This window comes from Octodon degus, unplaced genomic scaffold (genome assembly GCF_000260255.1).
Source record: "Octodon degus isolate 3935 unplaced genomic scaffold, OctDeg1.0 scaffold00146, whole genome shotgun sequence".
In the NCBI taxonomy this organism is placed as follows: domain Eukaryota; kingdom Metazoa; phylum Chordata; class Mammalia; order Rodentia; family Octodontidae; genus Octodon; species Octodon degus.
The window spans coordinates 3,950,356-3,962,827 of NW_004524722.1; the positions used below are offsets into that span (position 1 = coordinate 3,950,356).

At 41.5% G+C, this 12,472-nt stretch overlaps 1 protein-coding gene across 1 annotated transcript; it reads left to right on the forward strand.

Annotated features, from left to right (window-relative positions):
- Window positions 1-9,988: 9,988 nt before the first annotated feature.
- Window positions 9,989-10,942, forward strand: LOC101561735 (olfactory receptor 51H1-like). The gene has a single exon (XM_004641970.1). The coding sequence runs from the start codon at window positions 9,989-9,991 to the stop codon at window positions 10,940-10,942; it is 954 nt and encodes a 317-aa protein (XP_004642027.1).
- Window positions 10,943-12,472: the final 1,530 nt, after the last annotated feature.

The window sequence follows — 12,472 nt, forward strand, 5'->3', positions numbered from 1 at the left end:
AAAAACAAAAACAAAAACAAACAAACAAAAAAACAAAAAAACCCCACTAACGATCAATTGTTCAGAAGCCAAGCATAGCAGGGGAAAGTAATCACGTGAGGAAAAGGGAAGTGAAGCAACAAACAGATGCAAAGTAATGCAAAGCTTTCCTACACTGAATAAGGGGTCAGAGCCAGTTTCAAAGGGACACTGCCTTTCTGGCTAATTTCTAGATGTCTCACAATAAATAAAGGAACTCCAAAGCTTGTGAACTGCTTCACAGATTATTTTTTTTTTACAAATTATTAGATAATGTGTGTTTTATAGTAGAATAGGGCTGAGAAACTGTCATAGATCAGAGGAGACTAAGGAGACGTAACTAAATGCAATGAGATACAGTGGATTGGATCCTGGAACAGGAAAAAGATTAGTGGAACAACTGATGAAATGCCAGTAAAGTCTGAACTTGGTAAACAGTAATGTGCCAATGTTGATCTCTCTGTTTTGGCACTATGGTTATGTAAGATTAGCATTAAAGGAAAATGGGTAAAGGATATATAGAAACTCTGTATTTGCAACTTCTCTGTGCATTTGAAATTATTTTCAAAATAAAACGTTTATTAAAACTCCCTTGTTTTGAAAGTTTGTTTTATTTTTAATTTTACTTTTCTTCTTCTTTAAAATAATAATAAAAAATGGTAAAACTCCCTAAGAAGCTCTGACCATAAATAGCCAGGGAAGGTTAGTGTGACATGTTGGATGGGTTAGCAAAACCAGCCTTTAATTTCCTGTTGGAAAAAGGCTCAAGGAAATCATTTTCTTATTATCACATAGTTAATAAGTGACAGATGCAGGAACAGATTACAGCTTTTCCACTACATCATGCTTTATGCATGATTTCCCAGGGTATTAGAGAGCCAGGGGGCAGGAGAGAGAGAGAGAGAGAGAGAGAGAGAGAGAGAGAGAGAGAGAGAGACTTCACCAGTATAGATTTATTTTCAATCATCCTTGATCCCTACATACAACTATAAATTCAAGTAGAGAATCTCTTTTTTCCTCTCTAACATACTTCCCACATCTAAAACATTCACACACATCTCTTTGCCTGATAGCTCTGTCTGATACCTCTTTGACAAAATTTGGTAAGAGTCTGCAGTCATTCTTTCTAACGGTAGAAATTCCTCATGGCTACTGTTTCCCCAGGACAGAGTGTGCCCGGGTTTCTAGTTGTTTTCTTGCACCTCACCACCCCATCTGCCTCTTTGGTCACTGTGTAATTCATAGGGGTCACTCTTTGGCAAGAGCAGGTACTCCATGTGGGATGTCTTCTTGGCTCCCTGCTGGTCCAAGTCACCAAGATACAGGGCCTGATTCTTCCTCCTGAGTCCCAGAGCTGCCTGGCCCAGAACTCAGGGGGCTCAGGAAGTTTTAGCTTTGTAAATCTCATGGATTTGCAGTTGGGTCCCAGTAGACCTGTTATTTCCCGACCTTCACCAGGAAGATTATAAAGTACTGGCCTTTACTGACACTGCAAGAAATGCTTTGCACAGAAAAACGGATGAGAGGAGCCACAAGATCCGGAGCCGTGGTGAGTGTAGGGATGAGGCTATCAAAGCCAGGTCCAGTCAGAGGGCACTGCTTGGTCACCAAGGCCATGCAACAGCATTTCTGCCTGTGTGAAAAACTGAATGGCATTTGCTTCAGCAGCTTCCCTCCTTGTCTTCTTGGGAGGCAAGAGTTACTGTAAAGCCTTCCTGTTGTAACTGATCCTTCTGTTATAACAAACTTCAGAAAAGCTCTTATTACATTATAATCCTTTTCCCTGACCCACTTTTCCTTGTTGGTCTGGACCAGCGAACACTGTCACCTTACGATGAATGGGAACACTGCTCCTCTCCAATTGTCAACCAGCTGGTCAAATTTGGGAAGAGCAACCCATGAATTGCTCTCCGGGATTGTGCACCATGGCTGGTTCTAACGCAGGCAGAATTTGATAAGACTACTGCATTGTGGGACAGGTTAGAGACAAGCTAGAGCACTGGCTCTGCCTCTGTCTGGGGCCCCGACTGCCTGACTAAACGTCCTCCTCGACAGCACATTCACATTAAATTGGGCAGGGGCGGTCCTCCCAGACCGACTCAGACACTCAGACTGAGAAGGCTGTCAGTTGTGTAACAAGTGACCTCAGCTAACACTTAGGATTTCTGGATGAATGCATTGACCCTCACTGAAACTCAGAGATAGAAGGATTCTTATCACTTCCTTCGTACAAATTAGAATATGTAGGATATAAAGGGATTAAAGAATTTGCTCAGTCTTACATTTATCAGATAGTCAAGTCAGGATTCAAGCCCAGACAGTCAGGACCTAGGCCATGCCTTCAGCCCCGCGCTGCTTTCCTAGGATTCAGTGCGTGTAGTGGGCCAATCTGTGGCAACCGAGAAACGCCAGTGAGATGCATGCTTTTAACACATGTGACTGAAGACACTCAGAGTGCTCTTAAAGACATCCAAGGAAGTCAGGCCACGTTTGGGAATTGCTCAGATGCTTTTAGATTTATGTGTTTTAATCCTGGGAGGGGGAAAGAGTACAGAGGCCAAGGGCTAGATATTCACAGGTGCTTGTGATTTACCCCAGACAGGCTCTTCTTCCTTCCTGTCTACCATTTAAGCTCAGTGATATTCCTGCCCATTCTAGTCCTTTGTTTTATGTATTAAACCTCATGAAGGAGTTTTATTGCCAACTTTCAAAATAAGCTCCATTTATATGGGCAGATTTGAAGGGGATCTTCTGCTTAAAATATTTAAAGAGATTAAATGAAGGTACTAATAGAAAAAAAAAAGACTGCTAGGATCAAATAATCATGAATTTTTCTATATATATAGAAAAATTTATGAACAAAATAAAACCTTATGAGATATTCCAGGGTTTTTTATTTCCAAGACAGGATCTTGCTATGTAGTTCAAGTTGGCTTTGAACTTATTATATAGTCTAGGCTGGCCTTGAACTTGCAGTGATCCTCCTGTCTCAGCCTTCTGAGTACGGGGTTATAGGAGTGCACCTGTATACCTGGACATTCTTTTAAAAGATCCCATTGCAATTTCACTGACAACTTTTAATTAAGTCCTGTGCAAATACTCAGCAGTGGCCTTGAGCAGCTCTCAGTTTGTAAGTGGTGTACAGAAGGAGGAGGTGTGGAGAATGGAACATGTCCCCCAGCACATCCTGCAGCTATTTCTGTAACATAATACTATATTCAAACAGTTAGAAAGCAATGGGAGATAGAGGGAATCTGAATTATAACAGGGTCCTGGAGACCTTGAAGCTAGTCTGTGATTTTTCTGGCTACAGGCATCTGGTCTGGATGGGGTTATGCTTATCTTCTTTCTGAGTGGAGCAGTATTAGACATACTTTTAGTTAAAGGACATCAAAGTCATGGGCACAGAGAAAGCTTGAGCTCCCTGCTCCTGTTAGTCTTTAGCTAGGCTAGGGCTGCAGCATCAGGGCCAATGTTTCTGTGACTTCTCTTTTGGCTCCAGGACTCAGCTGGCAAAGCCCGAGCTTAAAGCTTCACAGTCCCCTGAGTGCTAGAGATGGATGCTTGGTTGTCATAGAAACCATCTTGAGGAAGGTCTTCAGCCTTCTTCAAATGGGGTAATTTTTAAAAATTTTTATTTTTATTTTTATTTTTTAAAGAATACAAAAAAAGAATATGAAGTAGCAAAAAAAAGAAATGATACAAAATTTCATTAAACAAAGTAATAGGAATTTGACGATGGTTGTTATATTGCATAATGTTATCTTCGGATTGGTTGTTTAGGTTATCAGATAGAAACCTGAAAAATTGGTAAGAAAACACAGTTATAGGAGATTAAAAAGAAAAAGAAAAAATCAATACATTAAAAATTTAAGGATTAATTGCTCCTTTTAATAGACCAGCACAAATCAGCAGTACCATTATCCAAACTATCCTGTACATATACATGAATATATCTTTTTTGCCCCTCCTTGCTTTTGTCCTTTTCCTCATCCAAATTGGGTAATTTCTTTTCAGAACTTATAGTTCAGCTTTTGGGGCTAGCCGTACCTCATTTTAAACAAACAAACAAACAAACAAACAAACAAACAATCTTTGCACTATTTACAGTCTTCTGAAACCTGGCTGAGTAGAAGGACAGGGAGTAATTTTTCCCACCTCCTCAGAACAGTCAAACTGCGTTTAATTCTGTAGCCATCCACCCATCCATCCATCCATCCATCCATCCATCCATCCATCCATCCACCCACCCACCCATCCATCCATCCACCCATCCATCCATCCATCCATCCATCCATCCATCCATCCATCCATCCATCCACCCATCCATCCATCCCATTATTTTTCTGCATTCTTTTACTCCCCTATATATAGTTTTATGAAGTTTCTTGGTTGTTCTCACAGGAGATTAGTGCTTTGAGGAGAAAATACTCTGCAGGTCATTCACACAGCGTGCAACACAACCCCGAGCACATGGGCTCCTGATTTTCATAGGACTGTCCTATAGGAACTGTCCGGGTTAATGCAAATAAATGGTCAAGATGAGGAGGAGTGGTGTAGGAGGAGATTCTGTAGGTACGCCATCCTAGTTCAGCCTCTAGGAATGTTTTCAGCATCAGTGCTGTTAAAGACCATCATGGCTAACAGAAGGATGCAGCATTACATAGTGCTGAAGAGCACGGGCTGCAGAACCAGGCTGCCCGGAGTTGTACTCTGGCTCATTCGCTTCCTAACTTCAGGACCTTGGGCCAGTTATACGACTGGGTGCCTCAGTTTTCCCATATGCGAGGTGGGAATAATTGTACCCACCTCATAAGGTAGTAAATCCTCAGTACGTTGAAAGGCACTTTAGTGCTTAGGGGTCAGGCAGTATTTGAAACCCATTATACCTATTTTCATTTCATCTTTATAACCATCAAGAGTTAAATAGTACTTAAAACATTTTAGAGATGAGAGTACTGAAGAACAGACAGATGCAGAAGTTTGGGATTTAATGGAGTCCGTTCAGCTTACTTCTTTCCTCCCTTTTCTTCCCCTCTTCTCTTCCTTCCCATCTCCCTCCTCACTCTCTCCTCTCTTTATCCTCTGTGTCTGTCTGTCTGTCTGTCTGTCTGTCTGTCTGTCTGTCTGTCTATCTGTCTTCCTGTGTCAATAGAATCTGGGACCCAGGGGTGTTTATCCACTGAGCTCTATTTCTAGCTCTCTTTTCATTTATTTAAAATTTGAAAGGCAAGGTCATGCTAAGTTGCTCAAACTGGCCTCAAGCTTAGATCTTCTTGCCTCAGAATTCTGAGTGGCTGGAATTACAGGCATGGACCACTGCATTTGGCTTTCCATTTTTATTATTATTATTTTTTTTTGGTCGGGGGGAGTGGTGTAGTACTAGGAACTGAACTCCAAGTTTTTGGACTGAACTCCATTGTTAGCTCTTTCTAATTTGAAACAAGGTCTTGTTAAGTTGAAAAATGCCCAGGCTGAGCTCAAACTTGTTTTCATTTTGCCTTTCTTATTTTTAAATTTTGAGACAAGGTTTTGCTAAATTGCTAAGTTTACCAGGCTGTGCTCAGACTTATGATTCTCCTACCTCAGCCTCCCATAGTGTTATAATTACAGGCATGTAATATCATATTTTTTTTCATTTTAAGAGACTTAAAACAGATCTTTATTAGTACATGTTTATAGTACATAATGTTTACATCCCTTGTGTGGCGTTGGTCCATATACATAACACGTCTTAATTTCTTTTGTTGTTCCCTTTCCTTCTCTTCCTCGCCCCTCCATCCATCTCTTGATTGTTTTCCTCTCCCTCTCCCCTCCCCACCCCTTCTCTTCCCCTTCTTCTTCCTCTTATTTCCCTTCCCATTTCCCTTCTCCTCTTTTTCCTCCTCTTTCTTTTGTATATATTTGTAATACATTTTTAAAAAGCTTTTTAAAATTTAGTACAGGGTCTACAAGGTCTCACTATACAGATCTGACTCCTAGTGATCCTCCTGTTTTCAGCCTCCCAAGCCCTAGGATTACAGTGCCCCATTCCCAGTCTTAATCACTGTCTCAGCGTGCCTTGGGGATGGGGCTGGCATGGCATGCCAGGGATCGAGCCCCGGTCCCTGAGCCTGGCAGTTATTCTTAATGTGGCCACTGACAGGATTTCTCATCTCTCAGGCTTTATTTTCTCATTTGTACAAAGGAAAAAGTGCCACCCAGTGGTTGTGGAGGAAGAGAGATTTCATGAGACACCGACTGTGAAATCCTAAGTTAGTGTGTGGTTACCATTATAGTTTGATAAACACCTACCATGTGCTAAGTGGTTTATAGTCTTTCCCATGTTCACAGACACTGTCAGTCAGTATTACTGTATTTTATTATATGAAGAAGACAGGTTTACGGTGAATTTCCTTGTCATCCCTACAGTACTGGAGCAGTAGTGGGAGGATGCTTGGGTCAGACCCTGCTGCATTCCTGGGTCTGGGTGCAGCTGGGATGCAGACAGTAATCTCACCACTGCCTGCAGAGGTGGAGCCACAGCCTGTGCACAAAGCTGGAAACACTGGGATCCTGGGAAACACAGCGGTCTGGGGGCTGTTCCTCTCAGTGGATGAACTTGCTTCTCTCTAAAACCTGTTTACCTGCTTTAAAGGAGATGAAGTGCGAGGGGCAGGACACAAAGCCAGCCTTGGGCCAGGGCCAATTAACCATGAGGTGCCAAGAGTCAGAGACAGTTTTTCCTTAGGCATTACGTGAGTAGCCTTTGTCTCTAGGCTGACTGGGATTTAAGTCCTGGTTCTAGCACTGGCTTCATGGGAATGGAGCCTGAGAGGTACTTAGACTCTTATAGTGCTGATTCTATATCAGAAATTTCAAAACTATGCCACAGGGCTCGGAGATGAAGTAAAGTTATATGTGTGAAGTGGATGTAACTCTCAGATTCTTACTATTATTTAAGAAATCTTATCCAAAAGGAGTATCAGAAGGCAAGGAGTGTGGAGAAAAAGAATTAGAAAAAGGAGTCAGGACCACAGTGATCTTAACTCTACCACAGTGATGTGTGGGTCCATCGGAGCAATGGGGAAAGAGGCATCTATGTTGTGATAGGCCTACATACTCTACCATAGCTACAATTAAATAGATCAGCAACACCAGGCATCGATGAAGATGTGAACAAACTCTCCTACACTGTTGGCGGGGGAGCAAATTGATGCAGTTGCTTTTGAAAACTGGAAGGATCTACTAGAGCTAAATATGCATAATCTATAAAGATAATAATAATCTATGATAGGGTAACTCTACTGGGTGTGCACCCAACAGAAAGGCATACATGTGTTCACAAAAGACATGCTAGAGTATTCATGGCAGCATTACTTACACTAACTCCAAACCTAACTATTCAAATGTCTGTCGACAGTAGAAATAACAAATATATTCCAACAGGGTCTTACAGTGGGAAAGCTACATAGCAATGGGAATGAACAAATTACGCAGCACTATGGATGTGCCTGATGATTGTAATTATATAAAGTTCAAAACTAAGCAAAATTAATCACATTAAAAGCTAGGATATTGGTGATTGGCCGGAAGAGGTCACAAGAAGCTTTGGAAGCTGATATTCTGTTTGTTGATCTAGACTTTTCCATTTATATATTATATTCCAATAAAATATTTTTGAAATAATAAAAATGGTAAATTTTGTTAAGTTGTCATGAAAGATGTCATCAGAGAATTACTTATGGGAAAGGAGATTGAAAACATCAATTGTACAGGGTGGGCAAGCTCTTTCCTCTTTTGGATGCAGTAGAAAGATTTTCCTCAGATTTGGTGCTGTATATATCAAAGAATCATTGGTGATCATTTTTTCCTTGTACACATATACTAATTTAAGTGTTCATACTTATATTTTCATAAATATTTGAGAATAATTCTAATGAAAGTTTGGAAGATAAATCACAACACAAGAATCCTGAAGAAACTGGGACAGTGAAGTTTTTTAATATCCAGGGAAATGATGAAGTAGTGAGATTAGTTTCATTGCTATCTGAGAGGAGGAAAAAGTTTAAAAATTATTGATTTGGAGAATATGTTATAGCGTGAAAGGACATATAAAATTTGTTGGGGATATTGGTATTTTATGTATAACAAAAAATAAAGGGAGGCATTAAGTATCAGATCCTGGGCAGTGAGCTTTAGGGAAAGGGGAAGAATTAGATTCTGGGCATCTGTAGGACCTTCAATCTTAAATGCAAACCAATGTGTGGTAGTTAGTACAAAAACAGAACTGCAGTCTTGTTCTGAGAAGAGGAGTTGAGAATGCGTAGGCTAAAAGGGTTTTATAAGGTTATGAGAAGAGAGGGGCTCTGGAAATCCAGTCTGGGCTCTTTGCTATAATATTACTAACCCTGAGGTTCTAGAAGCTTGCGTTGTCTGTCTCTCTATATGATGTCCTTCAACATTCAAACTCAGCCTTCTGCCTGTAGCTGAGGCAGTGGGCCCTCTCATATCAAGCTTTATAGTAAGAGGGCCGAGAAAGATATTTAACAGGAACTTTCCTTTTTAATATCCACAGGCCTGTCTTGAACACAGGGTCAGAATCAAATTCATAGCTTGAAGCAGCCATTGAGGTGAAAGTAAGTTTTGGAAAGAAAGATTAACAAAACTTATGCATCTGGTAAACTATCCTCTTGATCCAGACTTAGCTTTGAAGAAACTTTGAATACTTCCTTGAAGCTAACTCATCTTTGCAGGAGAAAAATTTATCATCATCTTTAAAGAAGTAATTTTGATGAGGATATATTACATTAACATATTGGGCTGGTGAGATAGCTTAGTGGACTAAGCACCTGCTTAGGCGAGGATAGGGACTGGGTTGGATCCTGGGCACCGTATGCCATCCTGCCCCCCCCCCCAGGCATGCTGAGCTGGCCACCAAGACCCAGAATTGTGGCGCACACCTGTAATCCCAGTTCTGAGGAGGTTGAAAACAGGAAGATCACTAGGAGTCTGAGCTGTGCAGTGAGACCCTGTACCAAATATATAAAAGTAAATAAATAAATAAAACATCACACTGTACCCCAAAGGTCTATGCAATTACTACATATTGATCAAAATTTACATCTGAGCTTAGTGGTGCCCACCTATAATCTCAGTGCTTAGGAAGCTAAAGCAGGAGGATTTTGAGTTTGAGTCCAACCTTAGCTGCATGATGAGTTTCAGTCCCTGTCTCAACATAAAAAAAAGTTTAAGGAGCTGGAAATATTAATTACTCTGACTGGATCATTAGATCATGACACTTAAATTCACTATAAATGTAGTGAATATTAAATAGTATCTAATAAATTCATGCAATAAAACAGTACTTAAAAATGAAATAATAAAAATAACTTATTTTGGGCCAAAATCAATTTTAGGAAAGGAATACAGAAAATTTTGGCTTTATAACAACACCTAAAGACTAAGTAACCAGTCTTCTAACAGGATGACTCTGAAAATACGATACACATTTGAATGTATCCTTTTAGATGTACTTGTTAACAGATATTAGATGTAAACCCACTTCTAAGACTAGAAATGGAATCTAAAGATTTTGTTCCAAACGCTGTTTTAAATTTCTATGAAAAATTATTTTCTTCAGTATTTAGTTGGAGAAGTCACCCTGGGGAGAAAGCTTTTAAAGTTTAGTTGAAGTGAAAAAAGGAAGTTGTTTAGGCCCACACTCCTAGTGTCTAACAAAACAACTATAGGCAATAGACAGATATCAACTCAACTCAGAAAATGTATCAAATAGTCCCTTATGGATAAATTATTTCAAAGAATGAAAGTCAAATTATCCAGAAGCTTCTAGGGATAATGGGGTTTCTATCCTGGCCTAGGAGGGATTATGAGTCACTGCCACCCCACCCTCTGGAGGGACTTCATAAAGGATCCCAAATGAATGAATACCTCTTATTCCTAGGGTGGACAACTCCCTCCCGGAATCAATATGTTTTCCTGCAATGCCAGCACTTCTGCTCACTCCATCTTCCTCCTCACTGGCTTTCCGGGCCTAGAAGCCTCTCAGCACTGGGTCTCCATCCCCATCAACCTCATCTGTGCTGTTTCCATTGTGGGTAACAGCATTGTCCTCTTCGTGATTCGCACAGATCCAGTCTTACACGAACCAATGTACATCTTCCTGTCCATGTTGGCTGCTTCGGACCTGGGACTCTGTGCCTCCACCTTCCCCACCATGGTGCAGCTCTTCTGGCTGGGAGCTCGGGAGCTGCCCTTTGATCTCTGTGCAGCACAGATGTTTTTCATTCATGCTTTCACCTACGTGGAGTCGGGTGTGCTGCTGGCCATGGCTTTTGATCGTTTTATTGCTATCCGGGACCCTTTACATTATGCCACAATCCTACCCCACTCAGTTGTGGCAAAAGTGGGGGCTGCCATTGTGGTTAGGGCTGTTCTGCTCAACCTGCCAGGGCCCATCCTCCTGCGGAATCTGCTTTTCCCCCATGTCAGTGAGCTCTCTCACTGCTACTGTCTGCATTGTGACCTTGTGGGACTGGCCTGCTCGGACATCCAGATCAACAGCTTGGTTGGCCTGGTGTCCATCCTCTTCTCCCTGGGCCTTGACTCCTCTCTTATCATGCTCTCCTACTTCCTGATCCTACGGACCGTGCTGGGTATCGCGTCACCTGGGGAACGGCTCAAGGCGCTCAACACGTGTGTCTCACACCTCTGCATTGTGCTCATCTTTTATTTGCCCAAACTTGGGCTCTCTGTGCTGCATCGAGTGGAGAAGCACAGCTACCCTGCTCTGGCAGTGCTCATGGCCAACCTGCACTTCTTGGTCCCACCCCTCATGAACCCCATCGTGTACTGCATCAAATCTAAGCAGATCCGTCAGGGCTTCCTAAAGCGCTTCCAACAGAAGAGGGTTGATGTTTCCTAGAACAGAAGGACCTAGTTCTACATGACCACAATGGGCTATCGGGACTCTTGGGTTTGGTGAAAATGAGCACTTTGTGGGGTCCTATAAAACTCTATTAATATATAGAGTTTTGGGAGCTGAACAAAGCAAAGTAGCACCTTAACAACCCTCTCATTGTTCTATTTCATTACAGCAGAAATATTTTGGACTCATACATACCATGGCATCTCCTTACATAGGGGACTTAACCACACTGATAAGATATGTGCACATCTACCTGTACAGGTATCCCTCTCCTTTTCCACTCTGGATTTTTCTCATTTAATTTCTAAGCCTAAAAAACTCTAGTAAGATAGATTCACTTTACTATCAGCCACTTTCACCCAAATTTTATATTAGCCAGCTTCTATACCAAGAACTATGAAAGGGAGACAGATGATGGGGAAACATACTACAACACTGTGCATGTTGCATTTATCTACCACTTATTTGTAACTAGGGAGGGATAGTTTTCTCTTGATTCTGTCATGTATGTCTCTGCCTTGAGCTGGGAGAGTTTGGTATTGTCAAATCTAAGGGAGCTGCTTGTCACAGCTTCTAGCGTTGATTTCTTGGATACCAACAGTAAGGGTGGAACAATTACTTCTAAGGCAACTGACTTGCTAGAATGAAAGCTCCATGAGGCCAAGAAGTTGGGGCTTAGCTCTCGCTCCAAAAATGGTGCCTACTCTGTAGGAGCTCACTGTGTATTGTCAAGCAAGTGAGTAATGAAGATGAAAGAGCAAAGTTCATAGCTGGTCCTCAGGAAGAGGACTGGGATATCCAGATGCCTGAAACCTTTGAAGATAATGAACAGTTAATAAATAGGAATGGAAAAAAAATTAAACTGGAATGGAACAAGGTAAGAATGAGAGTCAGAGATCTTGGGGCTAAGGTGTGGTTCTGCTATACCACATGGTCAGTAAGGGTGCAGCTTGGAAAGGAACCAAGCCTGTGTGGAGCTTGGCTCATTACTCCTTCCTGATTTCTAGGAGACTGAAGGATATCTCCTTCCATCATTATTTCCCTTGCCTACTCAATCCTAAAGCATGTATGGATTTCCTGAAGTACTGAAATAAGGATATTGCTGGTGGAAAACAACCTCTTAAGTAGAAGCATCCATGATAGAGCTGTTGGAAAGCACTTGGCCTGCATCTATGGCTATTTGGATAATAAAAAGTTTAATGATAGTGATCATTTCTCTGTCCTTTTCATGAACTGAAACTGAGAATGAGGAGGAGGAGCTTCAAGGTGAGAAGGCAGGGTGGGGAGGTGTGAACCCTGTGAAGCAGCTCTCTCTGGAAAGGCTGCTTTCCTGTGGTCACTGTAGTATGGATTCCAAGAAGCTCAGATCCCAGGGCCCATCAGTAAGTAGAAGGAGGCCATGCTGAGTCCTATGGATCTAAAGGTCACAGAGCCTAAGAAGAAAGAAGAAAAAGCCATGAGTTTGGAGTTACTCTTTTGAAATGTTAAAGCTTCAGTGAATTCACTTGGATTATGCATTTTGGAAAA